Source organism: Hypanus sabinus, chromosome 1, assembly GCF_030144855.1.
Source record: "Hypanus sabinus isolate sHypSab1 chromosome 1, sHypSab1.hap1, whole genome shotgun sequence".
Classification (NCBI taxonomy): Eukaryota; Metazoa; Chordata; class Chondrichthyes; order Myliobatiformes; family Dasyatidae; genus Hypanus; species Hypanus sabinus.
Window position 1 is genome coordinate 143,649,806 of NC_082706.1, and position 13,922 is coordinate 143,663,727.

The 13,922-nt window shown below is 43.9% G+C and overlaps 1 protein-coding gene across 1 annotated transcript in view; it reads right to left on the bottom strand.

Moving 5' to 3' along the window:
- LOC132404944 (laminin subunit alpha-3-like) overlaps window positions 1-11,277 on the bottom strand; it is a 307,054-nt gene extending 295,777 nt beyond the window's left edge. Inside the window, 1 exon segment of the mRNA XM_059989599.1 lies at window positions 11,002-11,277. Within this exon segment, the coding sequence (XP_059845582.1) occupies window positions 11,002-11,256 (255 nt within the window). The 5' untranslated portion in view covers window positions 11,257-11,277.
- Between the last annotated feature and the right edge of the window lie 2,645 nt (window positions 11,278-13,922).

The following is a 13,922-nucleotide window of genomic DNA, read 5'->3' on the forward strand; positions in this document are numbered from 1 at the left end:
TGGTGTGTTGCCTCCAAGGTGCTACGGCCCAGGATATCTCAGAGCGGCTGCAGAAGATTCTCAAGAGGGACGGTGAGCAGGCAAATGTCATTGATGTCAGGGGTAGGAAGGGGGAAAGAGGTCCTGCACAGTGATTAAAGGGAGTTAGGGAAGAGGCTGAGGAGCAGGACCTCCAAGGTATAATCTCTGGATTTCTCCCAGTGCCACATGCTAGTCAGGGCAGGAGCAGCATGACAGTACAGATAAGAGAGTGAGTGAGGCTGAGGGAGTGGTGCAGGGGGCAGGGTTTCAGATATCTGGACCATTGGAATCCCTTTGGGGAAGGTACAAAAAAGACAGTTACACCTGAGCCCAAGGGGAACCAAAATCTTTGTGGGCAGGTTTGTTAGAGCTGTTGGGGAGCATTTAAGCTAATTTGGCAAGGGGATGTGAACTGGAGTAATAGGGCTGAGGATTGTATTGAAAGGACAGGCAGGTAGGCAGGGTGCATCTGTTGGTAAAATCAAATCAAGTCCCTAGAAAGAGGTGACATATGACTGGAAGATGTTGAATCCTTGTGAGTAGAGTTAAGAAACTGCAAGAGTAAAAAAGCCCTGATGAGAGTTATATACATGCACTCGAATAGTAGCCAGGATGCGGGAAATAAATTACAACAGGAGATAGAAATGGCATGAAATAAAGCCATTGTTATGATAGTCATGGGGGATTTCAATATGCAAGTAGATTTGGAAAACTAGGTTGGTGCTGGATCCCAAAAGAGGATATTTGTAGAATGCCTATGAGATGACTTTTTAGAGTAACTTGTGATCGAGCCCACTAGGGGAAAGGCAATTACCAGATTTGATTAGGGTGCTTAAGGTAAAAAAGACAGCAATCATAATATGATAGAATTCACCCTGTAGTTTGAGAGGGAGAAGATAAAAATCAGGCGTATCAGTATTACAGTGGAGTAAAGAGAATTACAAAGGCATGAGAGGGGAGCTGGCCAAAGTTGATTGGAAGGGAATACTAGTATAGATATGGCAGAACAGCAATGGCTGATGTTTCTGGGGGAAATTCAAAAGGCACGGGATAGATCTCAAAGACGAAGAAGTACTCTAAAGGGAAAATGAGGCAACCATGGCTGACAAGGGAAGTAAAAGACAGCAGACAAGCAAAAGAGAAGGCATATAACATAGCAATAATTAGTGGGAAGTTAAAGGATATGAAACCAACAGAAGGCAACTAAAAAAAACATAAGAGAAAAGATGAACTTTAAAGGCAAGACATCCACTAATATCAAAGAGGATACCTATGTTTTTTCCCAGATATATAAAAGACTAGACATTGGACCACTGGAAAATAATGCTGGAGAGGTAGCAATGAGGAAAAAAGAAATGGCAAACAAACTTAATAAGTATTTTGTATCAGTCTTCACTGTGGAAGACAATGGCATTATGCCAGAAATTCAAGAGTGTCAGGGGGCAGAAGTGAGGATCATTACTATCACTAAGGAGAAAATCATCGGGAAGTTTAAAATTCTGAAGGTAAATAACTCACCTGGACCAAATGGACTACACCCCAAGGTTCTAAAAAAGGTAGCTGAAGAGATTGTGGAGGCAGTAGTAATGATCTTTCAAGAATCACTAGATTCTGGAGTGGTTCCAGAAGACCAGAAAATTACAAATCACTCAATTCTCTAAAAAAAAGTAAAAGAAGCAGGAAAAAAAGGAAATTATAGGCCAGTTAGCTCGACTTCAATGGTTGGGAAGATGTTGGAGTCAGTTGTTATGAATGAGGTATCGGGGTACTTAGGGGCACATGATAAATTAGGCCAATGTCAGTATGGCTTCCTTAAGGGAAAATCTTGCCTGAAAAATCTTTTGGAATTCCTTGAGGAAAGAACAGGCAGCATAGACAGTGTATGTTGTTTACTTTGATTTTCAGAAGGCCTTTGACAAGATACTACACACAAAGCTACTTAACAAGCTATGAGCTCATGGTATTACAGGGAAGATTCTAACATGGACAAAACATTGGCTGATTGGCAGGAGGCAAAGAGCATGAATAAAGGGAACCTTTTCTGACTGGCTACAGGGGACTAGTGGTATTCCTTGGGACTTTCCATGTTTTATTGTTTTACAACATTGAATCACAATGGATTTAATTTGGCTTTTTTGACATGGATCAACAGAAAAGACTCCTTTCATGTCAAAACGAAAACAAATTCCTACAAATTGGTCTAAATTTATTACAATTATTAAACAGAAAATACTTGATTGCATAATTATGCACCCTCTTTAAGTCAGTATTTAGTAGATGTATTCAGTATTTGACAGCAGTTACAGCCTTGAGTCTGTGTGGATAAGAAGCTCACGCTCTGTCAGATTCTATGGGGATTGTGAGTGAACAGCCTTTTCAAGTCCAGCCACAAATTCTCAATTGGATTGAGGTCAGGACTCTGACTTGACTACTCCAGGACATTAACTTTGTTGTTTTTAAGCCATTCCTGTGTAGCTTTGGTTTTATGCTTGGTGTCATTGTCTTGCTGGAAAAGAAATCTTCTCCCAAGTCACAGTTCTCCTGCAGACTGCATCAGGTTTTCCTACAGGATTTCCAGGGTCTGCTGCAGTGAAGCATCCCCCAGCATGATGCAGCCATACTTCACAGAAGGGATGGTGTGTTTTGAAGATGTGCAGTGTTTGGCTTACACCAAACAGAGCATTTAGTCTGGTGGCAAAAAAGCTCAATTTTTGTTTCATCAGACCATAGAATCTGCTTCCAGCTGTCTTCAGAGTCTTCCACATGCCTTCTGGCAAACTCTAGCCAAGATTTCACCTGAAGCTTTTTTCAACAGTGGCTTTCTCTTTGCCACTCTCTCATAAAGCTGCGACTGGTGAAACACCCGGGCAACAGTTGTTGTATGCGCAGTCTCTCCCATCTCAGCCACTGAAACTCCTCCAGATTTGTTATAGGTGTCTTGTTGACCTCCCTCACTCGTCCCCTTCTGGAACATTCACTCAGTTTTTGAGGATGGCTTGCTCTAGGCAGATGGACAGCTGTGCAATATTCTTTCCATTTCTTAATGATTGACTTAACTGTATTCCAAGGGATATTCAATGACTTGGACATTTTTGTGTATGCACCTCCTGGCTTGTGCTTTTCATAGAGTTGTTTGGCATGTTCTTGTGTCTTCATGGTGTAAATTTTGCCAGGATACCGACTCACCAGCAGTTGGACCTTCCAGATTCGGGTGTATTTTTACCACAATCAATCAAAACACCTTGACTGTACGCAGGTGATCTCCATTTAACCAATTATGTGACTTCTAAAACCATTGGCTGCACCAGTGATGATTTGGTGTGTTATATTAAAGGTGTTGAGTACTTATGCAATCAATTATTTTGTGTTTTATAATTATAAGTAATTTAGATCACTTTGTAGAGATCTGTATTCACTTTGACATTAAAGAGTCTTTTTCAGTCAGTGTCAAAAAAAGCCAAATTAAATCCACTGTGATTCAATGTTGTAAAATAATAAAATACAAAAACTTCCAGGGGCTAATTTCTTTTTATAGCCACTGTATGTCAAAGATTTGGATGGCAGAATTGATAGCTTTGTGGCCAAGTTTACATTCAATACAAAGATATGTAGACGCCCAAGTAGTGTTGAGGAAGCAGAGTGTCTGCTGAAGGGCTTGGACAATTGGGAGAATCGGCAGAGAAAGATGTGGCTGATGGAATATAGTGTAGGGAAGTGTATGGTCATGCACTTTGGTAGATGGAATAAAGGCATAGACTATTTTCTAAATGGGAAGAAAATTCAAAAATCAGAGGTGCAAAGGGTCTTGGGAATCCTTGTGCAGGATTCCCTAAAGATTAACTTGCTAGTTGAGTCAGTGATAAGGAAGACAAATGCAATGTTAGCATTAATTTCAAGAGGATTAGAATATAACAGCAAGGGTGTAACACTAAGGCTTTATAAGGCATTGGTCAAACCACACTTGGAGAACTGTAATTTTGGGTCTCTTATCTAAGAAAAGATGTACTGACATTGAGAGTGCCTAGCGGAGGTTCATGACAAGGATTCTAGGAATGGAAGTGTAAACGTGTAAGGAGCAGTTGGTGTCTCTGGGCTCACTGGAGTTTAGAAGAATGAGAGGGAATCTAATTGAAACCTATTGATATTGTGGAGAGAATGGTTTCTATAGTGGGTGAGTCAAGAACCAGAGGACACAGCCTCAGAATAGAGGGACGACCATTTAGAACAGAGATGAGGACTTATTTAACTTGAGGGTGCTGAATCTGTGGAATTTATTGCTACGACAGCTGTGGAGACAAGTCATTGAACATATTTAAAGCGAATGTTGATAGGTTCTTGATTAATCATAGTTTCAAAGGTTACAGGGAGAAGGCAGGAGAATGGTGTTGACAAGAATAATAAATCAGCCATGATGGAATGGCAGAGCAGACTCAATGGGTGGAATTGCCTAATTCTGCTTCTATGTCTTATGGTCATAAAGATCTCATCGTTCAATGATTGCTAATTCAGTTTCACTCTCAATTACCCTGCTTTGATGCTTTTACTAATCAAGAACCTGTCAACCGTCACTTTAAGCATACCCAATGACTTGATCTCCATAGCCACCTGTGGCAATGAATTCCACAGTCTCCAGCAAAAGAAGTTACTTCTCACCTCTGTTCTAAATGGACGTCCTTCTATTCTGTATTCTCTGGTCCTAGCCACACCCACTATAGGAAACATCCTCTCCATATCCAGTCTATCTAAGCCTTTCAATATTCAATAGCTTTCAATGAGATCTCAAAATGGATAGGCTGAATCTGTTTTTCCTGAAGCATAAGAAGCTGAGGAATGGCTTTGAAAAGATTCAGAAAATCATGATGGGCAGAAATAATGTGAATGTTCAAGGATTTTCCCAGGCTTAAAGTCTAAAACTAGAGCACACAAATTTAATGTGAGAGCAGAAAGATTTAAAGAGGACCTGAGTGTCAAATTTTTCCACACAGATGGTGGTGGGTCCTGTATATAGGACCAGCTACCAGATGAAGTGATAGAGGCAGATGGAATTACAACATCTGAAGGACATTTGGACAGCTTCATGGATAGAAAGTTTCAGAGGGATGTGGGTCATATGTGGGCAAGCGGAAGTAGGCCAGGGAGACAACTTGTTCAGCATGGACAAGTTGGACCAGAGGGTCTGTTTCTGTACTATATAGCTCTCTAATGTTGAGAAAACCCCATTCATATCACATTCTCTGAACCCCTTCACAGGTTGGATCGATGAATTCATTTCATACCTACTGATGAAGCAGCTTGAAACAGAACAGAGAGGGAATGCTTTCATGGTTCTCCAAGTAGATTCCAAGGATGCTGTATTTATTGGTGAAGAGAGATTAATCACACCATGGATAGAATATGGTCAATGCTCACAATATGGATCTGGCACAAGAGGATAGTGAGATCAACTGTGATCTTAAGGAATGGTAAGAGCAGGCTCAAGGGGCCGAATAGCCTCCTTCTTCCTATTTTCCTATATTTTTTATGTTCTGAACATTTGGTCTTTGAACTAGCACCCAATGTAATATTCTGCCAGATTAAAACACAAGGGCTCTACTTAGTTAGGAACCTTGGTCAACATGGATGAGTTGGGTTGAAGGGCCTGTTTCAGTGAGGTCCACTGCTGTATAACGCTATGTCTCCAAGTAAATAGTTCTAAAGCACATTAACATATTTTCAGGGCTTCTCAAGGAGCTACTTCAAAGTGCAGAGAAAACCCCTGTGTACATTAGCAATACAAAAGGAAATGAAGAGAAATGACTCAAGTTATTGGTTGTAATTTTAAACACTTATGCTGAAAAACAGCAAGGCAGTCAACCTTCTGAGGTGCCTCAATTGGCAAAATATATACTGTAGTGTGAAAGCATGCTGATGTGCTTTAGTTCCCTGGATGAGAACGTTGTTGTAGCTGCTATAGAGGCATAGAGGCCCTTTGCCAGTCTTTGTAAGTGCATATTAAAAGAAGGCATGACGCAGCTATTTTTCATTAGGAATTTGAAGAGGTTTGGTATGTCATCAAAGACTCTCGCAAATTCCTATAGATGTACCATCGAGAGCATTCTAACTGTTTCAGGAACAGCTTCTCACCCTCTGCCATCAGATTTCTGAATGGACAATGAACCCGTGAACACTACCTCACTATTTCTGCCCTCTCTTTCTGCACCACAGATATATGTATATATCTTATTATAATTTATAGTGTTTTATTATGTATCGCACTGTACTACTACCAAAAAACAAATTTCATGTGTGTCAGTGATATTAAACCCGATTCTGAATCAGTTCATGCCGACCACAGTGCCCACCCAGCTAGTCCCAATTTTCTGCATTCAGCCATATCCCTCGAGCCCCTGCCCCTCCATGTACCTATCCAAATACTTTTTAAATGATAACTATTATGCCTCCCTCAAACACTTCCTCCGGCAATTTGTTCCATCACTTTCTACATGAAAAAGCTGCTCCTCGGGTCTCTATTCACTTTAAATGTGTCCCCTAGTTTCGTACTCCCCTGCACTGGGCAAAAGACTGTTACCATCCATCATAACTATGCCTCTTAAACTATTAAACACTTTGAGGGTAACCTTAAAGATGTGTTCTCCTACATGCCAAATTGTGTTTGTACTTTTGAACAGGTCTACTTACATAAGTCACTATGCACAGCTCCTCGAGCTCAGGAAATGACTCAAGCTGCCTCATAAAAGCATTAACAGATAAGATGGCTTATTCAAGGAGGTTGGTCAGCATTTTATGCGAAAGAAGCGGAGGGACTCACCCAGGAAACTTCAGAGCTTCAGGAAGGGATGGGACTAGAGGCCAAGGTCAGAGAGAGGATCTGAAAGGTTTGCCAAAAAACACAAACTCAAGAATGGCATCAATCAGAGGCTCTAATTGGAGACACGGTAGAATACACATGCTAGAATCTGAAGCAATATACAACCTGCTGGAAGAACTCAGCAGGTTAAACAGCACCTCTGGGAGGAAAGAAATTGTCGACATTTTGGGGTGAGACTTTTCATTCGTCCTGATGCAAGATTTTGACCCAAAACGTTAACAATTCCTTTTCTCCCCACAGATGCTGCCCAATCCGTTGAGCTCTTCCAGCAGCTGGTGTTGTTCCGGGTTCCAATGAGTGTTGTCTCTTATGCCTCTGATTTCAAGACTGACTAGAGGAAATTATAGAAATGAGCAGGCTGAACTTACGCAGAGCTTTGAACACAAGGAGAGGTGAGAGAGGTGGTGCTGAGGCTGAGTTGTGAATTGTCCACATTAACACATCAACGGGCAAAAGGCAGAACATAGAGAGGCAATGGAAAGAGTCAACCATGTGGCCAATCATCGACCCATCATGTAACTTACAGTGACCAAAACTCAGACTCAATGCTTCAGGAACAGTTCTTCCCCTCCACCATCAGATTTCTGAATGGTTCACAAAACCATGAACACTACATCACTATTTTGCTCCCTTTTTGCACTAATTATTCATTTATTTAATATTTCTTTTTGTAACTTATAGTATTTTTATGTATTCCAATGTTCTGCTGCCACAGAACTACAAATTTCACGGCAAACTTTATGTCAGGGATAATAAAGCTGATTCTGATTAATACTGCACACCCAATCCCTTGCCCATTCACGTGACTATCATGCCTTTTTATAATTCATCACATAGATTTAAGGATGACCTGTCCAGAGCTTATTATATCACCTATAGAATGGCCTATCACATGAATTGTAAAATGACTTATACAACACAGGAAAAGGCCCTTCAGCCCATACATGTCCATGCAGACCAAGATGTAATGTATATTCAAACTAACCCCATTTCTCAGCACTTGGCTTATACCCATCTAAACTTTCAACATCCATGTACCTGTTCATATATTTCTTAAATGAACCTCATGTTTCTGCCTCCATCCCTTACTCTGACAGCTGGTTCTTTATATCTGCCACCTACTCTGTAAATGAAGTTGCCCCTGAGGTTTGAGATGGAATCAGCTAGCTCCATCATGGCCACTAGCCTCGCCACCATTGTGGATATTTGCTCCACATTTGAGAAGCATTTGGTGGCTCTGGGCCTCCACTCACTGGAACTCAGAAGAATGAGGGGTGATCTCACAGAACCTCTTCTCACTACTATGATCAGGGAGAAGGTACAGGAACCTAAAGGTGTACACTCATCATTTTAGGAACAATTTCCTCCCCTCCACCATCAAGTTTCCAAAGGTCCATGGATCTGTAAACTGTTATTAGTACTTTTTTATTGCACTATATATCTATTTTGGAATTTTATCACTTTGCACTGTACTGCTGCCACAAAGCAACAAATTTCATGACATATCAGTAATAATAAAGCTGATTCTTTTATTAATTTTTTCATCTCTAACCTTAGAACTGTGGCCTCTAGTTTTCAATTTCCCAATCCAGGGAAAAAAAGACTATTCATCCTTTCCATGATTTAATATAGCTCTGTGAGGTCACCCATCAGTCTCTTGCTCTTCTAGAGTCTGTCATGTGATTGATCAGATGACTGGTTGTGTAACCTATCATGTGACCTAGCACCTGACCTACTGGCATGACACATTGTCTCACCTGACCTGTGACTTTGTGGAACTTGCACTTAACCTCCTTGAGCCATAGTCCCTCCAGCAGTTGGGGCAGGAGGTGGCCATAGTGACACAAGAGGCTGTGGATGCTGGAATCTAGGGCAAAATAAAAAACAATCTACTGGAAGATTGGGCAATAACTGTGGAGGAATAGGGATGGTCAACATTTTAGGTCAAGACCCTGCCTCAGGACTGGAGTACCCTTTGTATCACAGCACGAGACATTGCAGAGACCATACTCTGTGCAGCCTAGCTGCTCAGCTATAGCGTTAATGCTGTAAAGGGTGTGAAAAAATTCACAAGAACATTACTGGGACTGGAGAGATCAGAAAAATGGAGAGGATGGATAGGCTGCAACAGATTCCCCTGGAGTAAAGGAGGATGAGATTTATAAAATGATGAAAGGCATGGAGAAGCTGAATGATCGCAGTCTTTTCCCAGACAGCAGGTGAGTCCAGAACCAAGGGCAAGAGAGGAAAGATTTAAAAGGAATGAGGGTTCCTTTTCACACAGAGGGTGGTGAAAATATGCCAGGCAGGTAAAATTATGAGGTTTAAAACATTTGGGAAAGTACATGGATAGGAAAGGTTCAGAGGGACAAAGACCAACTGCAGATAAATAGGACTGCCTCAGCTAGAATACTTTAATACTATATGTAAGGCTGCTCTCGGAGTATTGCATTCAGTTCTGGTTGCCCCATTACATGATGAACGTGGGCAGGGTGCAGAAGTAGTTCACCAGGATGCTGCTGGGTTGGAGAGTATGAGTTATAAGGAGGTTGGACTAACTTGGGCTGTTTTCTCTGAAGCATCAGAGGCTGAATTTATACAATTATGAGAGGCACGGATGGGGTAGACAGTCAAGATCTTCCTCCCAGGGTAGAAATGCCAAATACTAGAAGCCATAGCTTTAAGCTGAAAGGAGGAAGTTTAAACTGGGATGTGCAGGGTAAGATTTTTTACACAGTGAGTGGTGTGTTCCCGGATCGGATTGCCGGGGGGGGGGTTGAAGCAAATACCAAGAAGCTGTACGACAGACACGTGAATGCGCAGGGAATGGATGGAGAGGGATCATGTGCAGGAGGAAGGGATTTAGTTTAATTTAGCAACACGTTTGGCAGTGACGTTGTGGGCCGAATAGCTAGTTCCTGCACTGTAGTGATGGCTGCCTATGATTGCCACTGCCTGGGCCGAAGGGCCGGACCTTGTGCTGTATGACTCTGTGACCGAGTGGATGCGGCCACTGTATGAGGAGCATCATAAGGTCTACTCACACCAAACTGCAAGTGCATGGACCTGGTACCTCAATATCCAGCCCAGCCCTCCACGCGGCCGTGTGACCCGCCCGCCGCCAATGGATGAGGCCTACCCCGCTTCCAACCTCAGTGGGCACCAACTCTCTGCCCCTGCTGCAGATCCTCCCAAAAAACACAAAGGCAGAAGGGGCGCATCAGATAGCCAGCGAGTCCAGCAGCGTCTGTGGGAAGGGATCTGGAGAGTAGAATTTCTCTCCAGAGAACCCCCCACCCCGCCCCCAGTTCTAGGGATCTTTTCGAAGGCGCAGAGGGGGCTGGACGGCGCTGATGACATGTACACCCTTGGACCAGGGGTCCCGTCACCACCCTGCAGCGTTTAATGGGTCAAGGTGAGGTACATATTCATAGTCTGGGGCGATTGCTGGTGGGGTTCGGCTTCGCGGGGAGCGGACACTCCCCACTGTGGGGCAGCCCTTAATCGCAAGGGGGTAAGGGGTCAGAGGCGGCCGGATCCCACGACACGGTCGGTTCTACTCCCGCTCCCCGCTCCTGATCATCCTTTTCGGGAGGCCGGACACTTACACCCCGCCGCACCGGGCCACCGTGGAGAGAGCGGGCCAGTCGGTGGAGACCCGGGTCCGCTTCCAGTCCCGGGAAGGTTCAATGGCGGTTTATGGTCTCACACACCGATACACACTCACCATACACCTTCACACGCCACTGTCACAGTCACAACCCCTCTCACACTTAGTCACATTTACTCATACACACGGACTCACACGCACACCACACTGTCTCATACTCAACACGCATTCACACACGACTCTGACAGTCACTCCTTCCCGCCACTGACAAACTGACAAACACGCCGCCTGCTCTGCCTCTGTTTCTCCGACTTTCATTCTTTTAATACCCCCTTCCAAAATCCACTCACTCCAAACGTCAAACCCGGCTCCCACAGAACTCTGGATCTGCCACTCGGCCCATTGCGACGTTGCTGGCCCCATTGCCCCCAACAAGCCCCGTGATCCCTGCCCGTCCCCCGTTCGGAGCCGCCTGGTCAGTGTCCCGCCAGCAAGCTGATACCTGGATAGTCTGGCTGGAGGCACCGGCGGCCGGCCCGCCTACCAGTTTACAGTAAAGGTCCCGTCTGGGCCGCTGCGATCCGTCTTCTCCGCAAGTGGCCGTGGCCCAGATCTCAGCCCCCTGGGCAATGTTCAAGTAAGGTGGGTGGAGGCTGAAGCCATTCAGCCGGTCCGGTGTTCCCTGACCATCGGCCGTGCGGCCGGACTGCAGGAGCACAGCCCAGAGCAGCAGACTTGTCCCCGACCCTCTCGCCATCTTCCCAAGCTCTGGGCTCCCTCCCTCCCTCCCTCACCGAAGACCAACTACACACCCTCTCCTGCCCAGGAACTAGGATCGCGAGGAAATCCTGGCTGAACGACTTAGAAATAATCATTGTTCCTAACTTCTATATTTAGAAGCTTGCTTTTTTAAATTGGTGTTTATATTTGAAGTTAAATATAAAGTCTGTATCTTTTTGCAAAAGTAATATTCTACCTATTAAATGCAAAGAGCACTTTTTTGCGTTCTGTGGTGAAGAAGTACTGTACATTTGGATTAATGTTGAATTGTATGGGCACTCTACAGCATAGAGGTAATATGAGTGGGTTGGCTGAAAATAAAGGAGCAGTCTCGGCGCTTCGGCCAACTATAGATCCACACACACACAAGCGTGCTCAAGAGAAGTGGATAAAACCTTAGAATTTGCACTTTCTGTGAAGTTATTTTGTTGAGCAAATTCCATCTGGTTCGATGACTTCCCCGTGACAACCGGACCTCATTAACTGATTAACTTAAAAATCGGCGTTCTCGGAAACTTCGGTGACTGCACATTTGGCTTCTTGGCTCCTATCCAGGGACTGAAATCCAGGAATAAAAGGCAATGTACAAGTCCAAGCATACCTTTCCAGACAGTTAAAGTGTTTAGCATTCTTTCCTCGCGAACTCCGTATTTTCAGAAAACACGGGCACGTCTTACACCCGCTCATCCTTTCATCCCACCCCTCAGTTCAGAGACAAGCTCGGGTCAACGTTGCTAAACTTGAGTTCGGAGTGTGTGCTACTCAGGATTTCCAGCATCCCGTGTGCATATGTGATAAATTAGTGTCCTTCTCACTTGATTTTGGAAGGCTGTGCATGCGGACTCTCAGTGTTTGCATGAAATTGGACATGGAAAGCCAGAGACACCAGAAGTCTGCCGATGCTGGAATCTGGGGCATCTGCTGACTTGTTCTCGAATCTCTTGCCATCTTCCCACACAAGCTGCTGGAGGAACTCTGAGAGTCCGACAGCATCTCTTGGGGGGTGGACAGTTGTCATTTTGGGTCGAGACCCTTCAGCTGGACTGATAGAGATGGGGGGGGGGGGGGTGATAGCCTGTATAAAGAGGTGGAGGGAATGGGGCAAGGGCCTGGATAGTACTGGTTTCAAGGTGTATAGGCTAAATGCACACAAATGGAACTCATTTTAAAGTAAAAAGTAAATTTATTACCAAAGTATGGAATTATTACCACATACCTTGAGATTCTTGTAGGCATTTACAGGAAAAATAAAAAGTGCAATGGAACTTACAAAAAAAACTATAAACAAAGAGCGACAAACTACCAACGGGCAAAAGAAGACAAAGTGCTCAAATAAGTTGAAAAAAGTCCTTGAAAGTGAGTCTGTAGATCATGGTTGTGAGTGAAGTTATCCACATGGATTTGGGAGCCTGAAAGTTACAGAGTAATAGCTGTTCCTGAACCTGGTGATGTGGGACCTTAGACTTCTGTACCTCCTGCCCTATGATAATAGTGAGAAGAGAGCATGGCTTGGGTGGTGGAGGCCTTTGTGGCAGATAATGCTTTCCTGTTCTGTGCTCCATGTAAATGTACTTTATAGCAGGGAAGGCTTTACCTGTGATGAGCACCATGGTTGGCATGGATACTTCAGGCTGAAGGTCATGTTTCTAAGAGCTGGCAAGTGATTGGTGGATGAGGGGCGATGGGCAGATAAAAGCCTCTGTACTTTACAGCACTCTCCCCTCCTCCACACAGCTCCACATTCCCCTCACTACTTTAAACTATCTCTATATCTCTGTCCAGATCAAGGATCTCAACCCAAAATGTCAAATGGCCATTTCCCTCTAGAGATGCTGCCAGACCCATTGAGTTCTTCCAGCATCTTATGTTCTGCTCTGAAAGGGAGAGTATTTGCAGTACCTGGGCAAATTTTTCACAGAGCCATCACAGGAGTGAATGGTCAACGTTTATAAATGTGCAGAGTTTTCACCTGCCCTATGGGATCCTTGAAAGAAAAAGGAAACTGTAATGGTGTTGACCATATATAATCAATAGGCTCCTTTTACTTCAAAATATATACAATTCATTAAAAAATGCAGAAAGTTCATCACATTTTCAATTACAAATAGTCATTCCAGTAACGTGTCATCCATTAACAAACTTTAAACAGTAACACACCATCTGCTGGAGGAACTCAGCAGGTCAAGCAGCATCTGTGGGCTAGGGGTGGGGGGAAGGAATTGTCGGTGTCTTGTGTGAAAACCTGAATTGGAACTGAGAGTCTCAAGACCTCTTCCCTCTTCTGTCTGAGTCAACCTACCCATCATTTCTCACCCCTCCTTGGTCCACCTCGGACTCATGTATCACCACTCCCTTTCTCAGTCCCAGCCATTTCCCCTCTCCACTCTTGGTCCCAATGCAGGGCTTTGACCCAAAATTGATGATTCTTACCCCTCTCCCCACCCCTTCCCCTCGTAGATGCTGCTTGACCTGCTGAGTTCTTCCGTCAGATTGTACTTTGGTCTATATCTCAGCATCTGCAGTCTCTTGTGTCTCCTTTAGTGCAAACAGTCCAAGGAACTTTAAACTGCTAGAAGAGCCCTGAATTGTGATCATGCCACATTGAGATACTATAATTTTGTTTAAAGAGTAACTTAAATTATC